Source organism: Rattus norvegicus, chromosome 13 (genome assembly GCF_021556685.1).
Source record: "Rattus norvegicus strain SHRSP/BbbUtx chromosome 13, alternate assembly SHRSP_T2T, whole genome shotgun sequence".
Lineage (NCBI taxonomy): Eukaryota > Metazoa > Chordata > Mammalia > Rodentia > Muridae > Rattus > Rattus norvegicus.
The window spans coordinates 41,328,919-41,352,208 of record NC_141546.1 but is presented as its reverse complement, the minus strand read 5'-3'; the positions used below and the strand labels follow the sequence as shown (position 1 = coordinate 41,352,208).

The following is a 23,290-nucleotide window of genomic DNA, read 5'->3' as shown; positions in this document are numbered from 1 at the left end:
CTGGAACTCTCACTCTAGAGCAGAGGACGACATTGAACTCCTGACTCTATTGCTTCTACCTTCTGAGTGTAAGGATCCTGACAGAAATGCAGCACCACACAAGGCTTACATGGTACAGAGGTCAGAACTGCAGGCTTCTGGCGTGAAAGGCAAGCCTGCACCACCTGAGCTGCCGCCCTGCCCTACATTTTTCCCACCTGAGATCGGAATGGACCCCCTTGCACTGCACCTCCCTACCACCTGTGCATTCACTACTGCTTGAAAATTATACCTCATCTCTTCACTCTTGAGCCTGAAGCCTTCCTCTTCAGCCAATACTGGCAGAAACTTTAGAGTTCCATTCAGAATGCTCCTCATGGGCAACTCTAACCTGTCTTTCTGGTTCCTCTTCTCCAGGTGCCCCAAGTATGCTGGGGAGGCTACTTCATGCTGTAAAGTCGATCTTTGGGGGGCATAATTTGTTTTCCCTGAGTCATTAAATGTCCCCTCTCATATCTTGATAATTATATATACACTCTGCTTCAAATTAATAAAACGGGTTTTCTTCTAGCCAACATTCTGCGATTTAAATCCATTGTTTCACAGTACTTTGTGCCGTCGTTATTCCCGAATCAGTGGCTCTATTATGAAAAGAAATAATTACCTTTCATATAAGCAGAAAGCACAATGTTTGCTGCCAAAACTGCACTGGTTGTGGGCCAGGAAAGGCGTTAAGGTCAGGATTCCAAAATAAGCGTTGGAAGCTTAGAATGTAATCTGTTTTGCTGGAGGTCTCAAAGACCAGTTGTGAAGCTAGACAGGGGACGGGGTGAGGCGGGCATCGCAAACAAGCTGCTCTGAAGCAAAAGACACTTACGTCTTTTCTGTGAGAGCAACACTGGAACCAGGCACCTACCAATACCAGTGTTGGTTTTTAAAAGATCTTATTTTTGAATTATGCATACGCGGGGAGCAAATGAGTGCGGGTACCTGCAGAGGTTAGAAGAAGATGCTGGATCCTCTGGACCTACCGTGAGCCACCTAATGTGTGTGTCAGGAACCAAATTCAGGCAGTAGGTGCTCTAACCACTGCCATCTCTCCAGCCCCTATTGGGTGATGGTGGTGGTGGTGGTGGTGATAATGATGATGGTATGTGTGTGTGTGTGTGTGTGTGTGTGTGTGTGTGTGTGTGTGTGTGTGTTTGCATGCATGGATATATGCATGTATATGTGTGTACATTCACTTACATTCACATGAATATGCAACTCAAAGAAAGACTTGACCTGGAAGGTTATTTTCCTCAGGTCCTATCTATTGGGTGGTGGTGATGGAATATGTGATATGTGTGAGGTTGTGCATGGCCAGGAACACGTGTGTGGTCTACGTGTGTAGTTGAGGACAGGAGTGTTCTATTACTGTCCAGTTTATTCCCTTGAGACAGGGTCTCTCACTGAACCTGGAGCTAGGCTAGCGGGCAGCAAGCCCCAGCTATCGTCCTGTATCTACCATCATAGCACTGAAGTGACAGGCACAGGCACAGCCATGCCTGGCTTTCTACATGAGCGCTGGAGATTTGAACCCGAGTCCTTGTGTTTGTGCAGCAATCATTCTTAGCCACTGAACCATCTCCCTAGCCCATCTTGCTTTTTTAGACTGACCTGGAGCTGGTCAAGTAGAGTAGCCTGACTAACTAGAGAGCCCTGGGTATCTCTCTTCCGGTCCATTCCTCAGAAATGGAATCACAAGTGTGCACATCCATGCCTGGCTTGTTTGCTTGCTTCTTTTCCCTCCCTCCCTCCCTCCCTCCCTCCCTCCCTTCCTTCCTCTTATTTATTCTTTTCCTTAACATAAGTTCTGGGGATCAAATCTAAGGCCTCAAGCAGCACTTAATCAATTGAGCTATCCCCCAGCGTGTGTTCTAGTTCTTTATGATTAAAATCATAACATCCTTATAGAATAAAAACCACACCAACATCGGGCACCTTCTGCAAGGAAGGCATACTGCCCTGTCCTCAAGCCCTCACTGCTGCCTTTCAAAGAACAGAACAGAAAGCCACCGTGGCGCATGTTCATGTTGGGCTCAAAAGGAAAGCACCTGTGATCCCACCTGTCCCGGCCAGACACAGCATGAAGGGGTTGTGGGGTGGGCCACTCCGCTGGCCAATCCCTGACCCTGAGAAAGTGACCTGGTGAGCAGCAGCCTGGGCAGGGAGCTGGGACACTTTGGGTGCTACTTCAACACAAGCACTGCTTGGGGCTCACAAACAAGGAGGGAGCACAGGTGTAACTTAATTTCAAGGTCCATTAGCAGCACAGAGCAGGGAATTGCACTGCTAAAGGCAAGTCCTAGAACCCAGCAGGGACCTCTTTCAATTTCCAAGTGGTAAGAACAATAATTATGGTGATTGTTTTTCAGAACAACATTGAGGTTCAAACGCACTTCCCTTCCCAAGGAGTGGGAACCCCAACGTTTGTGGCAAATGTGATTTGAGAAATGGAGGGCTTCCTCAGAATCAAGTTGGATTAAATACCAAAACAGCCAGTGAGATGTGCCTGAACACTGGATTTTGTGACTGTGTTTTCCAACTGCCCCTGCAGCTGTAGTGAATATAAGACTCATGCTCATATTACATTCTTTGCTTTTTATGGGACAGTCAGTTAACAGCAGCCACTCACTCAGCTTCTGCATGAGAGCAAATGGTTATTGTTAATGTAAGCATTGGGGTTAAAAGTCACTGCCAGCTTGATGGGCTCTAGAACCATGTAGAAGACAAGCTATGGGCATGTCTATGGGGAAGTTTCTACATTGGGTTAATTGAAGTGGGAAAACCCAGCTAAATGTGGGCAGCACCAAGGAGACAGTGAGCTGATCACCAGTATCGCTCTCCTGACGGGATGCAAGGTGAGCAGCCTCCTCATGCTCTACCACACGATTTCCCCACCAGGAACTCCCAAGCAGTGAGCCAAAATGAACCCCATATCCCTCCTTCCGTAACTCCCTTCCTAAGTTGTTTTGCCAAAATGAGAAAAGTAGCCAATACAGTTAAGTAAACAAATGCACTCGTGCACACACCCACGCCTCTGTTGTAGAGCACCATGTGGTGTCCTCTCTTCTAGGATGTGACAGTCTAGACGTACAACTATCATGCTCAGTGGAGGGTTCCCAGCATTGAATCACCGATGCCAAGCTCGGTCACAAGCAGCAAGACAGAGAGTCAAGTGGCATCTACTGCAGTCTGAGAAAGGGAAAGGAGATGTCACATTCTGCCATCAGGTAGAAGGTGAACAGACACGGTGAGGAGTTCGTCCTATAGAACCCGGCCCGTGCGATCAGAGCCTCTGAGTTCCTTCAGCAGGTCAGGCTTGGACCATGGTGGCACGGTGAGAGTGAGCAGCTCTCACGTCAGGAGGGAGCATGGACACAATCACGCCTGTACACTTACACTGCCCACCCTCAGCCTGTCCCTGAAAGACCTGCCCAGCCAATGCTCTGCACGGCATCCCTTACAGAGCTAGAGAGAATCAAGACATATAACAAGTGTATGACCGAGCAGGCATATGTATGAAGGTGCCCGGGTGAAACCCGTCACTTTCAACATGACCCTAAAAGTTAAAAAAAAAAAAAATAAAAAAATAAAAAAATAAAAACACATAGAGAAAGAAATTTTTCTTTTTTCTTTTTTGGAAGCATGGTATGTGTGTGCATGCATGTATGCATGTATATGTGTGTGAGCATGTACATGTATGTGTGTGTGTGTCTGTGTGTGAAGACAACCTCGGCTAGTGTCAGTCTCTTCCAACCAAGACAAGCTGTCTCAGGGACGTGCATGCTTCCACCCCTGGGCTGTTTAGGAATCAGACTTAGGTTCTTAGGGTTGCAGAGTTGCCCTTTTCCGATTGAGCCACCCCCCAAACCGTTCCCCACGCCCGCCCAAATGTCTTCCTAAAAACCAAAGCATCATTCGCTTGTGGTGGGTGGACCTTGAACTGGCTGGGACTGTGCTCTACCATTCAGCAATGCTCCCCTGGCCCCAGGAAAGAAGAAACTTGACAAGGGAGCATTCAGGCGCCTGCAGAGGACAGGCCTGGGTAAATTAACTTCCCTTGTGATTGACAGGAAGGGCGGGACTTTTGTGATCTGTTCTTTCATTCCTTGGATTTCTCTTCCTCTCCAACAAAATATGACTCACAAATATGATTTTATTATTATTTTAATAAAGTTCAGTTTCTACCAAAATTTCCCTACGGACACATTAACTCTGGCAGAACAACAACAACAAAACCCAAGGGTGATAAATTTGGGGGAAAAAAGTCACAGAGAATACAACTAAACAGACCAAGGAAGGGATACGTATACAACACACACACACACACACACACACACACACACACACACACACACACACACACACACACACATCCTTCTTTTAAAAAAAAAATCCAGTGAACACTCTTTCAACTGCTATGGTGCCCAATTTCGAAGCAGTTTACAGTCATAAGACATAAGAGTAAGCAATCAGAAACATCAGCGACACCAAAGGAAGCTGTAAAGACACGCCAGGGAGAGCGTTTCTGAGCAATTACCACATGTCTTCATGCTGGAAGGAAGAAAGAAAAACCTCACTTCAGTCGGGTTGGAACCCCATAAAAATGAACTCTCTTACAGCTCTCGAGTCGTTGCTGAGATGACAAAAGGGCTCTGAGGACCAACAGCACAGTCATGAACCAGCAAAAGCAATGGCAGGCTAGTCATGGTGGAGAGTTATTAATGCGGGACTCTCATCCTCCTCTCCAGCAATCTGTCTGTAGACACGGGAGGCAGTTAAAAAAACAAACGAGCAGACAAAAACCCATGTACTAGTTAACTGACAAGACAGAAAGGAGCCTCCAGCATCAGGGGGAATGAAGGAGGCCATCCAGAAAATCCATGTGCATTCCTAGGGATGCATCTGTGCAGAGGGACCACATCACAGCAGCTAAAGCAGCAGACGCTAATACAGAGAAAAACCTCTCTACCAGAAAGGCTAATAGTCTAGGAAGCTCAGCTCTCCTTTTCCAGGACCTTTCGGAAAATGAAAACATCTCTGTTGTAGACTGTGGTGGTTTGAATAAGAATGGCCCTAAAGGTGAGCCATGTTTGAATACTTGGTCCCAGTTGGTGGAACTGATTGGGAAGGATTAAGGGATGTGGCCCGCTGGAGGAAGTGTGTCCCTGGGCACAGGCTTTGAGGTTTCAAAAGTTCGTGCCATTCTCTGTCAGGAGATTCTTAGTTAGCTCTCACTACCTTCTGTTTGTGGATCGAAAGGTAAGCTCTTAGCAACTACCACAGCACTATGCCTCCCTGCCGACTGCCATGCTCCCCCGTCATGATATTCATGAACTCTAAAGCTCTGGAATTGTTACTCCCAGTTAAGCACTTAACTTTTTAACTTGCCTTGGTCAGGGTGTTTTATTACAATAATACAAAAGTAATTAAGCCACAGACTTGGACCTATGTGATGACTTGCAGATAGAAATGGGAGGTGATTAAAGCACAACCTCTTTCCTATAAGCTATTAGAAGAGTACAAGTTGATCTTGACTGTCAACATGATGGGCTCTAGAATCTCTAGGAGGCACGCTTCTGAGCATGTCTACAGGGGAGTTTCTAGGCTGGGTTAACTGAGACCTACCCAGAGAGTAGTATCATCCACTGACTGGGCTCAGAGTGCACCAAAAAACAAAACAAAACAAAACAAAACAAACAAAACACAAACCAAAAACAAAAAAAAAAAACCAAAAACCAAAACAAACAAACAAAAAACAGGCTGAGCAGTAGCATCTCTCTCTGCTTCCTGACTGTGGATATCACGTGACCAGCTGCTTCATACTCTGTTGCTGTCCTTTCCCGCCATGATGGACTGTGCCCTCAAACTGAGCCAGAGTAGGCCTTCCCCAGTTAAGATTTTTTTTTTGCCAAGTACTTTGACACAGCGTGATTACATAATTAACATGAAGGGTGTAAGTGGCCTTGTGGACACAGTGCTAATAATGGCTCCTTCTGTTCCCAAATACTTAAACTCAGTAAAGCATGTCAAAGCATGTCAAAGTACTTGCTTCTCAAGTACTCAAATACAAAACAGATTAAGTCAATGTATGGACCCTGCGGGAACAGGAGAGTGACAGACACCAGTTGCACAGTTGCTCTTAGCCTCCTCTCTTTCCCGCCCCATTTTCTTGAGGTCACAATGCATTGCTAGGAAGCTTCTCTTCCACAAGGTTCCTAGGCCCCAGTCCTAACCAGCTCTAGAATGTAACTTCCTGTCGAAGCCCTCTACAATCATCCTACCTCACAACACTACCACACTGCTATTTTATGTGTGTATATCCTTTTCCTATTATCTAGTAAGAACACTGAAAGTTTGGAGTGTACCTAATACATGAACACAAAGGTGGGGAACACGGGTTGATTAATAAAAATTTAATTTGTGGGCTAGGGATGTGACTCAGTTAGTTGAGTGTTTACCCAGAGTGTACAAAACCCTGGGTTGCCTCCCCAGCATACCATAAACTTGGTGTGGTACCACAGGTCCCACCACTGGGAAGTAGAATTGCTGGTGTAGTGGCACACACCTTTAATCCCAGCACTCGGGAGGTAGTGACAGGCGGATCCCTCGGAGTTCAAGGCCAGTCTGGTCTACAGAGTGAAGTTCTAGGACAGCAGGGACTACAGAGAGAAACCCTATTTTGAAAACCTAGATACATTAGATGATAGATGGATGGATGGATGGATGGATGGATGGATGGATGGATGGATGAATGGATGGATGAACGGATGGACAGATGGATGGATGGATGGATGGATGGATGGATGGATGGATGGGTAGATAGATGTTAGGAAGGAAGGAGAGAGAGGGACATGGAGGAGATTCAGCTCAGTGTCTTGGCTGCATAAGACCAGTCTAGGAAACATGAGGCCAGGTAGTGTTTTGTCCTATAGTCTCTGGCATTTGAATACTTGGTCTCCAGTTGATGGCACTGTTTGGGGAGGTTGAGATGTGGTCTTGCTGGAGGAAGTGTGTCACTAGGTGGGCAGGCTTTGAGCGTTTAAGAACTCGAGCTATTTCTTGAGAACTCACTCTACTTCTTGCCTAGGATTCAAGATCTGAACCCTCAGCTTCTGCTCCACCCCATGCCTGCTGCTGGCTTCCACACTTCCCCGCCATTGTGGACCCGATCTCTCTGGATTGGCTAAATAAACCATACATAGCCTGTCTCAAAACAAAAGAATTCTGACCCTGAATTCACTCCTACTTCTTAAATTAAAAAAAAAAACCAACACCATCCTGATTCTTTTCTTTTTAAAATTAAGTATATGCAAGTGAGTAGGTGCACTTGAGTGCTGATGCTCACAGAGCCTAGAAGAAGGCATCAGAATCCCCAAGAACTGGGGATGACTATGTACAGGTGACTATGAGTGGCCTGACATGGGAGCTGGGAAATAAGCTTGGGTCCTTCACAAGAGAGGTGCATGCATTTAATCAGTGTGCCATCTTGCCAGCCCTTCATGCTGGTGTTTGCATTATATTAAATCCACTAAATATTAGAGGCACATCCATGGTGGCATTTAAAGATGCTTCAATCCGAGTCACTAGTTTCCAGAATGAGCCCCTCAGACCCTTGTCAGCTGAGTTAAAGGAGCGCAGGACCCAGGTCTGGCAAGCATTCCGTTTGAAAGCGCTTACACCATGGCATTCCTGAGTTCACCCACGATGCTATGCCCTGGGATCTGATACTCAGGAAAAGCGGCCTCTCTCTATACCCTGGTCACAAACTTAGACAGTTAAAGGCCACAAGGTCACACAGAAGGAAGAGAGTGGTGGCATGAAAGTCTATCCAGATCATGGGCTGACAATAGGAAAACAAGCCTAAAAGCAGAAAGAGAATATCCTGGGGGTTTAGAAAACGGCCCAGTAGGTAAAGTCTCAAGCCCATGAGGGCTTGCATATACATGTAAAAGTGCACCTGAAGTCTCAGAGCTGGGTGGATAGGGACAGGGGGAACCTTGGAGTCAATCAGGATAGCCTAATCAGTGATCTGACCAATGAGAGACTCTGTTTCAAATAAAACTAAAGGCAATTGAGGAAGACATCCAGTGTTGACTACAATCTCCACAAGTATGCAGAAGAGTAAGTAGTGTGTGCATGCACAAACACACACACATACACACACATACACACATATACACACACATACATACACACATATACACACATTCACACACACATACACACATATACACACATTCACACACATACACACATATACACACATTCACACACATATACACACATACATACATACACACATATACACACATTCACACACACATATACACACATTCACACACATACATACACACACATTCACACACATACATACACATATACACAAACACATATACACACATACATACATACACACATATACACACATTCACACACACATATACACACATTCACACACACATACACACATATACACACATTCACACACATATATACACACACGTATACACACATTCACACACACATACACACACATACACAAACACACATACACAAACACATATACACACATTCACACATACATACACACATATACACACATTCACACACATATACACACATATACACACATTCTCACACACACATACACATATATACACACATTCAACACATATTCACACATATACATACACACACACACACACTAATGGGGGGAGAAAGGAGGAGGATGAAGAGGAGGAGACACTACACAACTTTCAAATCAGATAACACAGAAGCATGGTGAAGTCAGGAGCTCTCCACATGCATTCCCCAGTGGGAGTGGACACTGAGAGCACAGCCGGGAGAGGCACAGCGCCCACTTATTAATAAGCAGCTCAACACAGTGGGAGGTTTCCTTGTCTAATTACAGAAGCTGCTGGAAATGGCAGGGAAGAGAGGATTTATGGCCTACATGACACTGTCTCCGTGTTGTAATTAAAAGTTATTTTTAACACTTTGGTGAGATACTGAGATTATTAGAAATATAGTTTGTGAATTAAAAGTTGAACAATGGCAAAAAGCCAGAGAAAGTGGTAATTCGCCCAGCTTGCTTAATGCAAAGCATTAACTGTTTTGACACTGAGAGGTAGGAAAGAGGTAGGGAGAGGAAAAAAAAATCCCTCCCACTTTTCGGTCCACGAGAGAAGAGGTCCATGCCGCAAGAAAAGAAGGGAGAGGAAGCAGCTTTTATGCATTGGCTTGTTTGTCGATTATATCCCAGTGTGGCCTGGAACTGGCCCTGCAGCTGTGGATGACCTCGAGTTTCTGATCACACTACTTCCACCTCCTAAACACCAGTGCAGAGAGTGTGGCACGCACTGCCACTTCCGGTTTCAGGCGGCGCTGGCGAGAGGACCCAGGGCTTCATGGATGACTGGCGAGCATTCTGCCAACTGAGCTCCATCCCAGCCCCCTAACGCTGGATCCTTACAAACTCAAAAGTAGCATAGCTACTTTTAACACAGCATGTATGTCTGTGTGCCGTGTGCATGCCTGATGCCTGAGGGGGCCATAAGATGGCGCCAAATCCCCTAGAACTGGAGTTACAGACAGCTGGAGCCATCATGTGGTTGCTGGGAATTAAGCCCAGGTCCTCTGGAAAAGCAACAGTATTCTTAAGAGCTGAGCCACACCCATCTCCCTTAAGTTTATCTTCCAATCACAGTTAGGGGTGCCACATTTGACAAGTCCAGACAGCTTGTTCACACCACTTATCCAAAGTGCCCCACCATCATGCCCTACAGTGGGCACTACAGTCACCCCTTTGAGGATTTAGGGCTCCCACACAAACAGGCCAGGGGTGGACTCCAAGGTTTTGCGATGAGAGGGTGACCGAATGCAAGCTGTGGACAAGCCTTTGGTAGAAGACTTAAGTTTTGCTTTTAGCCATTTCCCTCCTCTTGTCTGAGATCCCAGTGTGAAGAAGGGGCCAGGTAGGGTACATCCCTGTGGAGATCACATGACAGGGCCCATGAGTGTTCATGGCAGCTGGTCAGAAGGATTTTCCACCTCGTGTGGTGCTCCACATGTACACAGAGGCAGTTTGTACGGTGGCAACTGTGCCTTAGCAAGGCAGGGAGAGAAGCTACCACAGGCAGTGAACAGTAAGTCACCTGACTTCCAGGATCTTAGGGTTTCTAGCTATCATTTTGGCTACCTAGTGTTCAGCTTTATTTCTTGAGATAGGCTCCCATACAGCCCAGGCTGGCTCCCACATAGCCCAGGCTGGCTCCCACACAGCCCAGGCTGGCTTTCATACAGCCCAGTCTGGTTCCCACACAGCCCAGGCTGGCTCCCACACAGCCCAGGCTGGCTTTCACACAGCCCAGGCTGGTTCCCACACAGCCCAGGCTGGCTACAGAAGAGGACCTTCAATCCCCGGTCCTCCTGCCTGCTTTATGCTTCTTCCTAGCTTGCCAGAGTAATATCTGTGTAATGAGAAATTATCTTACATTCTTCCATTTTTCCCCTTTTTTTCCATATGAATTTAATCATTCATTTGTATCTGCCCACAGCCGATGAGAATTTAAGTTCTGTGTTACAAAGCAGCCCTATCTTACTGTCTGTTAACATTCTCCCAGCTTTGGCCCTTACTTATTTTAGTTTTGTCTTATAGCCCAGGAGAGCCTCAGATTCACTGAGTAGCTAAGGATGACCTTGAGATCCTTAACGACCTCCGCTCTCAAGTGTTGGGATGACAGGACTGCAAGCCCATATCCAGCTCACTAACAGCTAGCAGGCTTTTGCTACTGAAAGGAGTTGGGAACGGAAAGAACTCTGGCCGGAGCTTTTCTGATAACCTCTGCATTTCACTTCATCTATGTTCTGAATCTTATCAGCACGACCCAATTCTAGGAGCTCTTTATCTGCATGGGTGTCAGAGAATCCACCAGCTATTCTGAGAAAATCGCAAAAGTGTCCCAATATCTGTTATTAAAAAAATAAATAAATGCAAAGCTAGCCTTCACGGCAGTCATGTCAAGTTTATGGCATTTTGATTGCTGTGGTTTTAGGAAGGGTTCAATCCCACGGCTGGGCAGGGAATGGCCATCTTACCTGCCACATTAATTTTCTCCAGTGACACCAAGCTGGGGACAGCCGTGGTGGAGTTGGTAGAATTCGCTCCTGTGCCGTTGACAAGATTGTCCACCTTGGACTCCAGCTTGCCGATGCGCTGCAAGATGTTATCCAGCAGCACGGCGAGCGTTTTCTTCAGATCTGCGGTAGGAAAAAAGAAAACTGAAAACTTCTGCAAGCTCTGCCACGCGTGGGCAGCCTGTGGCCTGTGTGCAGCCAGGGTATGGATGAGCACGGCCCAACACAAATGCATACACTTAAAACACCGGGAGAAAATTTTTGCAGCATTTTCTTCTGTAACTTTATCGTAGGGTACCTCAGCGTGAACTCCATAGAGGAGAATCTTTGGAACTACGATGTAGGAAGGTTGGACAGAGGCAGGGGAAATGGCCCAGTGGCTAATACCACTTGCTGCGTGAGCACGAGGACCTGAGTTCAGATCCCTAACATTAGCCTGGGATCCCTAGACCTAGGGAGTGAAGGGCTGGGGAGCAAAGCGAGAGCTGGGCTTGCTGGCTGCCGGTATGGCTCTGGGTTCAGTGAGAAACCTTGCCCCAAGGGAATAAGAGGGAAAAAGGAGACAGCATCGTCCTTTGGTCTGCCCACCCACACACATGTGCATACAACATACGTCTGCATGCACACACGTGCGAGCACATGTGCGAGCATACGTGTACACACACACACACATACACACACACATACACACACACACTCACACACACACTGAGGTGGGGGCACAGCAAACAATGCCACAGTCTGGACACGTTCTCTCTGCCTCTCTTCCTCTCTCATGCATAGAATAAAACTGGAATTTGGGCTGGCAGTGCAGTTCATTCCACAAGAATGGGGTGTGCACAAGATCCTGGGGACCCTCCTCAGTACCACAGACAAGCCACAAAAGTTGACAAATGTTTCTGAAGTGGCACAAATGGTCTCCCTTAAAATGAGCACATCTTAGCGATAGCAGGAACTACCTCCAGTCAGGCCAGAGTCGAACAAACAAGCCAGTCTGTGTGAAAGCGACTCTGATACTGTAAGAGCATTTCTAGACACAGGTCCAGAGAAAGGGACCTTTGCCACTGCCCAGCTCACCTCAGCGCTGCAGGGATACCTCCCCCACATGGTACTGTAGCTAATGACACACAGAAATGACCTGAAGATGTGGCCCAGCCTCAAAGCAGCCTCAGAATGAAGTTCACTGTTATTTTTACTGTCTGGCGTATTCTATTCTGATCTTTTTTCCCTTCCCTATTTGACACAGGGTCTAAGGAACTCCAGGTTGGTCTTGAACTTACTACGTAGTCAACAGTGACCTCAAACTCTTGACCCTCTTGTCTCTACCTGTGCTGAGATCACAGGTATGTGCCATCTCACCTGGTTCTACATGGAACTGGGGTTGTATGTGGCTAGGCGAGCCTCCTACCAGATGAACGACGTCCTTGGGCTTAAAATTTTTACTATTCTTTTAGGATTTCACTCATGTATGCAATGACATATGACCATATCCACACATACTTCCCCTTTCCAACTTGCTCTCCTCCTCTCTCCCCACCCCTCTCTTCCTCCCTCTTTCTGATAGACCGCTATGTCTAATCACTGGTGTTCATATGTGCATGGGTGTGAGGCTGCCTAGCTACAATGGTCACACACACTCTCAAAGGAGACTAATTCTCCCTCCCCCAGCAGCTAGCAACTGGAGAGCACTTCCCTCATATATTCCTGAACAATTCAAATTTTCAAAAGCAGGTGTATTTCTGTTGGTTACTGGTGTGAAGTCCCACATTTACAGCCATGCTGGAGACCCCAATGTAACTATAATCACACAGTACTCTTGATGTTCCTTCCCAAACTATCACGGCACTGTTCGCTGTGTCTACGCCCCTCCTTCGTCCTACTGACTTTACCTAGCTAACTCAATACACCCTATATGAACACCCTATAGACACAGGGACTAGATACTGTTTAATTCCCAATGACAGAGAACTAAGGGACAGCCAGGGTAGGACAGGCCACCTCTTCATAAGCACCTAGGACCTCGCTGCCACCATTTCTAACTTGCAGTTTCTGAGCCTATGTGTCAGGCACTGGCCTCCTGTGCCTCTGCCATGTCGTCTCACTAAGCTGTATCCCAACCACACTGGAGGGTTGTGGATGCCATTGTACGGTAACATGTCTACCCACACAACCCACCATCACTGAGCAAGGGTGACTGACGATGAATCGGAGACTACCAGATAAATCAAGGGATTCACGAGTTTGTTCTATTGTTTTATTTTCAAGCCGAGGAGATGGCTGAGTTTATAAAGTACGAGTGCCTAGGTTTGGACCCCCAGAATCATGTAAAAATAGTCAAAGATAGACAGATCCCTTGCGGCTCACTGGCCAGCCAGTCTAGCCTAGTTGGGGGGGGGGCTCCAAGTTCACGGACAGATCTTAACTCAAATGACACAGTAGAGAGTAACAGAAGACACCCAGTGTCTTAGTCAGGGTTTCTATTCCTGCACAAACATCATGGCCAAGAAGCAAGTTGGGGAGAAGGGGTTTATTCAGCTTATATCTCCACATTGCTGTTCATCACCAAAGGAAGTCAGGACTGGAACTCAAGCAGGTCAGGGAGCAGGAGCTGATGCAGAGGCCATGGAGGAATATTTCTTACTGGCCTGCTTTCCCTGGTTTGCTCAGCTTGCTTTCTTACAGAACCCAAGACCACCAGCCCAGGGACGGCACCACCCCCAAGGGGCTGGGTCTTCCCATCCTTGATCACTAAATTCCCTTACATCTGGATCTCATGGAGACATTTTCTCAAGGGAGGCTCCTTTCTCTGTGGTATCTCCAGCTTGTGTGACACACAAAACCAGCCAGTACACCCACCCTAGAGTATGTGGCCTTCACACATATGTACACACACGTGCACAAAAAAATAATTAGTAAGAATTAGGTTTGTATATCTGCCTTTGGGTGGAACCCTCAGCATCTCTAGACTTGCTACTGGGGTGGGCAAGATCTTCTTGCTAGATGAGGAAGAAAGTTCATTTCCAATTAAAACAATACTAAGAAGCCATTTCAAAACAGTATATCAAAGATTAATATATATGTATATGTATATATCAAAATGACCTACATGTTGCTATGGGTTGCACAGGGCATATTTGGAGGTCAGAGGGCAGCCCAGATACTGTTGCTCAGAAGCCTTCCCTACTCTTTTGTTTTGTTTGAGACAGGGTCTTTCATTGGCCTGGAGCTGCTACATAAGCTAGGCTTGCTGGCCAATGCGCCTCTAGGAATTCACCTAGCTCCACCTCCCACCTCACCTCCCTTGGGTTTATGGGTACAAGATGCCATGTCTAGTTGTCTGATCAAACATGGGTTCTGGGGATTTGATCTCAGGTCCTCACACATTCGAGGAAAATGCTTTAGCAACTAAGCCAGATACCTCTTCAGTCCCATTTAAAGATACTATTAACAACAAACACAATCACAAAGGAGATGGGGCTGGAGAGATTGCTCAATGGTTAGGGGCACATTCCACTCTTCTGGAGGAAGCCTAGCTTGGTTGACTGCATCCACACTGGGCAGCTCACCTGTAACTCTAGCTGGAAGAGACCCGACATCGTTTCCTGAACCCCATAGGCATGTACACTCATGTGGTTCACATACATGTGAAGAAATACTAAACATGAGACAAGAAATGAGAGAGGTGGGAAAGAGAAGAGGAAGGAGGGAGGGAGGAGGAAGGGAGGAGGGAGGGGGAGAGAGGAAGGAGGGAGGCAGGAGGAAGGGAGGAGGGAAGAAGGAGGGAGGGAGGAAGAAGGGAGGAGGGAGGGGAGACAGACAGACAGACAGGGTAAGGGTGAGGACAGACATAAAGATGTCTTTACAAATACACACAGTACCCAGTACACACACGATAGCACTCACTGAATGAAAATGCTTTACATGAGCAAGTTAACAAAGCAGATAAACTATCACCTACAAGAACAAACAACTGTCCTCCCGTAAATTATAGCTCCCCGGGTGATAAAAGCGTTTCTCACCTTTTTAAAGAGGTGTGAGAACTGCTAGCAGCTTTATTAAAGCAGTTTTGAGCAAACAACAGAAGACTGGGCTATGTTGTATTTAATGGTAATCCATTTAAGGGCACTGTACGATGCAGAGTGGTTCTGATGGAGCTCAATAAGCAAATGAGGACACAAAGTCTATCTTTATATTTACCATGATGTTTTACGGTTATAGTAGCAGTAAACTGCCCTCAGCAGGATTACAATTCTAACTACTAATGAACTTCTAAATTTTCCTTTGTACTTCAAAGGCCTTGGCAGAAAAAAACTGAAGCCCAGCATCACTACCCATATTTCCCATGTTCCCAAAATGCACTGCACACAACGAGGATGGGACCGTGCGGTTGAGGACATCTGGAGCACCCCTCTGGGGAAGGGAGCAAGGCTGCTTTTCAAGCCAGGGCCTCTTTGGTTAGAGCTGAGGTCAATTAGACAGCAGCGGAACAGGTGACCTCAGAGCAGCTGGAAGTTTTCATTTCCAGGAAGCCATGACAGCACAGGGCAGAAAGGGTTAGAAGGCTCAGCCAAGAACGGGATGGCGAGGGAGTTAGCATTGCTGTTTCTCTGTGAGGGTCGATGTTGCTACCAGGTTCCCAGGTGCTGAGAAGGCAAGCCTCTCTGTACCTCTGTGAGCAGGGGTTGTGCATTAGGTCATCGGAGGTCAACTTGGTGTCTGAGAAGGGCCCTCAGAGGAAACAGCGGCTCTGCTGGTAGAGGAGGGTTCATGGATGATTACTTAGATCCTCAGGAGAGAATGGCAAACCATGATTTCTCTCATCGAAGCTATCGGAATTTGGGAAATTAACCAGAAAGGCTGTATATGGGAGCTATTATCCTTCCCCTGCCCCCATGTGCCCTGGGCCATGCTTGACTCCTTGGATTCCACTTACAGCCTCAGGACAGGAGGCAGAGACAAGAGAATCCTGGGAAGCTCAACATATTGGCCTGAGGAACAAGGCATGATGCCTCGAACAAGGACGAAAAGGAACGTCACCAAGGTTGTCCTTGTCATCTGATTTCTACATGTATGCTATGGCATGTACTTACATAAGCAGGAAAATACGTGGGCACACACGCACATACACACACGCACCCACAGGCACATGCACATGCGCATGCACACACACATACACTCACGCACAACACACATACACAGACGCACGCACAAAGGAGTGGGAGGAGGAGGGGTTGGGTACAAAAGCAACAAAACAAAAGCAGTTATCACTCAGCCTGCTGGTACTCAGTGCATTCATCTGTGGCATTGATTACCAGGCCCCGTTTTAAGAAGGCTCTGTAAAAGTCAGCCAAAGGTTTTGGGTGAGGCCAAGGCTCACAATTCACCTGTGAGCGACTGTGGCTATATTTCAGTGGCACAGAAGTGACTATACAATGAGCCAAGGATTTATATCCAAGCTGCCCCAAATAATTTCCTTCTCTGCTTGGCTCCTACCTCAAATCCCTTTCTGCCATGTCTGCCCTGAGAGATAGAACCAGGCAGGAACGCAGCTCAGCTGCCTCGCTCACAGCACCAGGGAGCAGGCAAAGACATGGCACTAATGAGAGAGGAAAGTGCTAATGAAAAGAGAATTAACTTCGGCCTCCTAGAGCCATCAGCTGCTGGGAACGTCAAGTCCCATCACTTACATACCTGAAAATTAATTTTAAAATGACTTTTCCATGGAAAGACACTATAGTCGTGTGTGTGCATGCGTGCATGCGTGTGTGTGTATGTGTGTGTGTGTGTGTGTCTGTGTGTGAAGTTGTTATTTATACCGGAGGAGAGCTGGGAACGAGTCAAACACTGCAAGAGAAACACTGGGTCACATTATCCAATCTGTACGGTAGGCGGAATCACTAGGCAGAGACGGACTTTGCCGCATCATCTGTGTTTGCTGCCAACAGCAATTCACATGAGTTCAATAACGATGTGGCTATCAAATGACTTAACAGCACGGAAAAACAACACAAAGACAAGCTTTCAGTTGTATATAAATACAACCCTTATTTCTAAAAAGGAGCATGTCCACGTATACATTCGTCTATGCACATAAATGCATACATACATACACACACAGATATAGACAGACACAAAGACACACACACATGCACACACGCACACATGCATGCACACACATGCCAGCATTTTTAAAAGATTGGGAGAGGGCTGGGAAGGTGGCTGAGTTGGTAGAGAGCTTGCCTATCTGCACAAAGCCCTGGGCTGGGCCCCCAGCACCACATGACCTAGGTTTATCTGTGTACGCCTGTAATGCCAGCATCAGGACACAGAGGATTAGAAGCACAAGGTCATCGTTGGCTACATAGTGAGTTCTAGGCCAGCTTGAGACACCTGAGACCTTAAAGGCAGGCAAGAAGTAAACCTTGTTATCACTGGTAAGATCTGGATCTGGAACTAAAGCTTTCTATGAGTTTCCATTCTCTGTATTTCCTCAGATGCTCTCAATTTTCTATAAAACTTCACACCATCTTTAGGCCACACAAGTCTAAAATGCCATTTTAAATTTGCAGGCAGTACAGTGATCTCTACCCTCAGATGACAGCTTTAATATGAAGTGAAAAGACATCTCTCAGAAACATCTCGATGGCACACGGCTTTACTCATTTTTTCCCTGCCACAGGGTCTCATGTAGTCCGTGCTGCCCTCAACTCACTCTGTATCTTGTAGCGTTGAAGACGACTTTGGACTCCTGCCTCTACCTGTCTAGTGTTGGGGCAACAGATAAGCACCACCATATCTATTTTGGTTTTTAGTTTTGGGTGGTTTTCTTTGGTTTGGTTGGGGTTTGTTTGTTTTGTTTTGTTTTGCTCTTTGCATATGCTAGTGTTTAAATCAAAAGCTCTCTGAATGCTACACTAGCAGCCTCTTAGTTTCTCAGTCCAGTTCCTTCAATGACAGACTGTAGCCTGTAGCTGAAAGAAATCCTTTTCTCCCCTAAGTTGTGTTTGGTCACTGCAACAGAAACTAGGGCACTCCAGAATCCAAAGGTTGAACATGTCTGCCATTCAAGCCTAGGTAACTGATGGAGGTTCAACCAGGCCAGTGTGGGTAGTAACAGTAATAAAGGTTTCCCACCCAGTTTGGTATGGGGATAAATGCTGTTCCTTCTGATCCCTATAACTGTCCCATGAGTTGAAGGAGGTCACATCCTGAGGCTCCTCACTTGCCCAAAGTCACCCATCTGGCATGAAGCAGTCTTGTCTCCCAGCCCACATGGAAACAGCCTCCAAGAGCTTTGACAATAAACAGTTGCCACATCACGATCCCCCATAATAACTACTTGGGAGTATCCTGGATGTGGAGCCTACATGGAATTTCTTCCACTTCCTGCCTTGCTAAAAACAGGACTGTGATTCTCACTTTCATCCAGGCTGTCAGGACACCACACAGATAGACACAGAATTGTGGTGACGGGGGATGGGCGCCACTATTCATTTCTAGTTCCTACTACTTGCTTGACAAAGCCTGGAAACAGAGACCAGGAGTGTTTGCTATCTGCCTGCAAGAACAATGAATTCATGCTGTTAGGTGGCCTAAAAGTTAGGAAGGATGAGAACCATGGTGGGTGGCCCTCCTGTGAGGAGGTCTGGCATACTTCTCAGAAGCTGTGAGTGAGCAAGGGAGTAAAGAAGATACAGAAGCCAGAACATTGGAAAACTCTCATCTGAGACCCAGAACAAGAGTGAGGAAGACAGGGAACTCCTGAGGGCTGGATCACTGTGGTATGAGGTTTGCCCTGCTTGTTCTGAGAGGAAAAAAAGCATGGTGACACAGGTGTGAAAAGAGACATGGCACCCTCTGAACGGTAAGAAGGGCCTGAGACGCATCCCTTTCTCAAGGCCAGTGTTGGAGAAAAGGCTCTACAATAGGGAGAAGGAAGGGTAGGCCCCATATTCACTTGTGGGCATGAGACACACCATGCTGTCTGTCTCCACAGTCTTCACACTGGGCTGCTGTATGGCTCCAGAACTTGGCCTCCCTTTGATAGAACTATGTGGCTGAGTGTCCAGCACAGCCCATCAGGAAATGAATGCCTCAAAGCCCCCAAAGACGTTCATTTTTAGGTTCCCAGGGTGCCAAGCAGTCCTTCCCTAAACCGCACCAGCTGTATCCTTGGAGAAAGCAAGGTCTCCTGAGACAAGTCCTGGAGCCTATCTTCCTCCTACCAGTCTTGCTGCAGTAACAATGTATTTTTCCTTCAAGGCCAGGGACTATGCTTTTACCACAGTCATTTCCCATGGGACTCCACAATGTCCTAGCCTTCACATGACAGCTCCCTTGGTCCTATTGGTAACAATAGGAAGACAAAAGGGGGAAGAGGGTGGTGGGAGGCACTTTTCTAGACTTGCAACTTTGTCTCACCTCACCTTGTTTTTTTCTCCTAGGACAATGGAAAGAGAGGTCTTGTAAAAGCTCTTATGTGCAGCTCAGAAAGTCATCTGGGGATGTGCACTCAGGGTGGCGCCAATACCCTAGACATAAACATCCAGGCTGGAGAGGCACCACCAGCCAAAGGCACTTAGGGCTACACAATCCAGACTGCTGATCAAAGCCCAGAGCTAACTCCCTTACCTGACTGACACCCACAATGCAGTCCTCCAAGGGGCGCCGGGGCGCCTCCAGCATTCATTTCCACAGCAACTCTCTCCTTCATACATTCACACTGGGCTTTTCTCCCCCACAGCACGTGGACCCTCCAGTATCCAGTGTGCATCTGTCTCCTGCTGGGCATACTCTGTCCAAGCCACCCCTTGAACCAGCCTTCCTTTTGCCCTTCAGTTACACAAACACTTCCAGGATGCTATCCCAGGACCTGTTTATTAGATGCCCATCAACAGATGCGTAGATAATGAAAACAGGACATACATACACCAGGGGATTTCATTCGGCTGTAAAGAAAAATGGAAATCGTGGGACAGTAAGTGGACCTGGATATTACTATACTGAGTGAGGTGACTGCTTCTTCCTCTAAAAACAGAGCCTAGCTTTCAATGTGTGTGTGCCTGTGTGTGTGTGTGTGTGTGTGTGTGTGTGAGTATGAGTGTAGGCTATGACACTGGAAAGGGGATCATGGTGGGGGGGAAAGGTGTTGAGGCTGGGGGAAGGGTAACAGAATAGGTGACCTAAAGGCAGAAAGGAGGCTATGGGGGAGGGGGAGGGATAAAGGGAAACATGAGGAAGAAAAGAGGGGAGGAGAACCATCAAAAGCAAACTTTGAAACTATCATAATGAAACCTAATAGTTTGTATAATAATTCAAATACATTAATTAAAAGACACATTCAGAAGAGGTGGCTTCTCTCACCACTCGAGGCAAAGAAGTCCCTGGGGCTTCTTTTAAAGGTGCCTGTGTGCCTGCGTGTGTGTGTGTGTGTGTGTGTGTGTGCATGCGCATGTGTGTAGAGGTGTAGGTATGAATACTTGAGTGTAGGTGTCTTCAGGGGTCAGGGGGAGACCCTGGATCCTCTGGAGCTGGGGTTACAGATGGTTCTAAGATACCAAGTGAGGATGCTGGAAGAACAGGCAACTCTTAATTGCTGAGACATCTATTTGGTCCCTCTAGGACTGTTTATAAACCAAATTTGCCCTTTGCCAATTTTCTACAAGGAAGAAGCGATTATTCTCTGACATTGCGCTCCTATTATTAAAGGCAGGGCATCCACGGCAGTAGAAGAATCCTCCTACCATAAGCACTGAAGCTGCTTAGGCCCAGCCAGCACAGATGGACCCAACAACAAGCCAGTCTCTGAGGAGGAGAGCCAGTCAAACGGACAGTTCAGGCCAGCAGAGTCCAAGACAAAACAGGCCATAGAACCCAAAGGCCGAGAGAAACCGGACAGCAGGAAGGTGGTCTGGGGGTGGGAGTGAGAAGCTCGCAGCTGTGTTAGTCTGAACTAGGAACTTCTCTGGAGTAAAGTACCCAGCATCCAGCGAGGCAGGAGGACATGAAAGGGTCACTAAGAGGTAGCAGGACTACAGATGGGGTAGCACTGTGCTGAATTTCCAAAACGAGAGCACAGAAGTGGCCCAGGTCTGACCTTAAGGAAAAGAGCACCACCTGGATTGGGAATGTGGGCCAAGCAGCCCCAGAAAGACTGGGTCACCTCAGAAACAAAAACAGCATTGACTGAAGTGAATGGCAACAGCCATGACCCGGGCAGGCCCAGTCCATGCTGGGCTGGCCTGAGGTAAGCAGGTGTGGCTGGGAGGCAGGAGCCCACACCCTGCACCCCAAGGATGAATGCCCCCACTGTTCTGCACAGGCTGCTGGGGACTTTCCAGCAACACATTTGAATGACCGAGTCCCAGAAGGAGTTCAGAAGTCTTTCTTCATTCTGCTTTCTGTTTCTTATTCCTTAAGAACTGAAATAAGATAAAAAGACGGGAAAAACTGTGAGGACGTGGGGAGAAAGGAGCTCCTCATGGTTGAGCACGGTTGAAGCCTCTCATGCCCAAATCAAGAATTCCAAAGCAATTCCTGTACTGCAAAGGGTGCTAACATGGAGACTTCTGTCACATACAGTTATTTTATAACAGGGGATGAGGCTGAGGCCTGAATGTGTATGACCTCAGATACAGTCTCATCTCCTCCAGTGACTAGGACACTTGTAGTCTCATAAGCTTTCTTTACAAAATTAAACAACAAGGAGGATTTGGCCACAAGCTGTAAGTTGCTGACTTCTTTTCATCAAAAGAATCCCGGGTAGTTGCTGAATCCCTAATGACCAGAGAATGGGCTACAGTGACCGAAGAAGGCAGAAATCAGAACGTTTTAGAAGTTTCAGTTCTGTGAAAGGAATGTTGGTGTCATCATGTTTCTAAGTAATCGAACCTGTTATAAACAACTGAGAGTGGCCATGTTCCAATAAAACTTTATTTATACCAATAAGCAGCAGTGCGAATTTGGCCCATAGGCCAAACCTTGCTCAACACCGTCCTAAGATCTATAAGCTCGATTGTAATGAGCCAGGAGTCATTTAAAAATCAACTATTCAAATTCGTCAAGCAGCGAAGCTCTGTTTACAGCACACCAAGATGCGCTGACTCTTCCTATGGGAATGGGAGGGGAGGCTTGTCACTTTCCTATACTCTGACACAGATCCTGAACACGTAGGACCAACTGTTCATCCATCCTCTCAGGGCCATTGTCTCCACAGTACACCAAACACGGTCTGTATCTGCAGCAGACAAAAAAGAGTGTGCAAGCAGATGGCCCACACAGCCCAGCTAAGCCGTACAATATGCCAAAGTTTCAGTATCTTACCTAAGACATGTAGCTTAGGCTGGCCTCCCAGATTCCCGTGTAGCCAAAAGTGACTCTGAACTCCTGATCTTCCTGCCTCCACCCACCGGAGCTGCCTACCTGACACTGTCACCAGCGGTGGCAAAACCAAGGAGAGGTGGGGGTCACCATGATGTCTCTCCAGACTCTCAGGACTAGCACTAGATCACACCGTAGCTAACACCACCCTGCCACCACTTAGTGGCTAGTGTGTAAAATCCTAAGCCAAAGGAACAGTGAGGTTGCCAAACTCAAGACTCAAAAACAAACATACCAGTCATCTACTTTAGAATGCATTTGTTATCGTCATATTTGTCGTAACTAGGGGGAGGCTACTGGCATCTCCTGTTAAAAGCTCATACTATGTGTGCTAAGGGTCTTTAAGGGTCAAATTGACACAGTCTATAATGGCCTGAAATAAGATTCGATCAAATAATATTTTCTTCTCTCTCTCTCTCTCTCTCTCTCTCTCTCTCTCTCTCTCTCTCTCTCTCCCCTACCCTCTCCCTCTCCCTCTCTCCCTCTCTATTCCTAGCAGTCTCAAGCTGTATAATCAAGTTACTTAAGCTCGAGTCTATGAGGGAGGCGGGCATCAAGTCAGGGAGTGACCGAGCAAGCAGTGTTCTTTCATGGTTCCTTCCTCCAGGCTCCTGCCTCCACTCCCCTCAATGATGGATTAGACTCTAATCTGGAACTGTAAGTCAAATAAATTCTTCCCTTCCCTAAGTTGCCTTTGGTCAGACTACAACTTATGACCAAAACAGCAAAGAAGAAAGTTAAAACACTG

At 46.9% G+C, this 23,290-nt stretch overlaps 1 protein-coding gene across 4 annotated transcripts in view; it reads right to left on the bottom strand.

Moving 5' to 3' along the window:
• Positions 1 to 23,290, bottom strand: part of Mgat5 (alpha-1,6-mannosylglycoprotein 6-beta-N-acetylglucosaminyltransferase) — a 288,591-nt gene that overhangs the window by 159,213 nt on the left and 106,088 nt on the right. For all 4 annotated transcript variants that reach the window (XM_087581590.1, NM_023095.1, XM_087581591.1 and 1 more), the window contains 1 exon segment: positions 11,125 to 11,286. In XM_087581590.1, the coding sequence (XP_087437716.1) occupies positions 11,125 to 11,286 (162 nt within the window).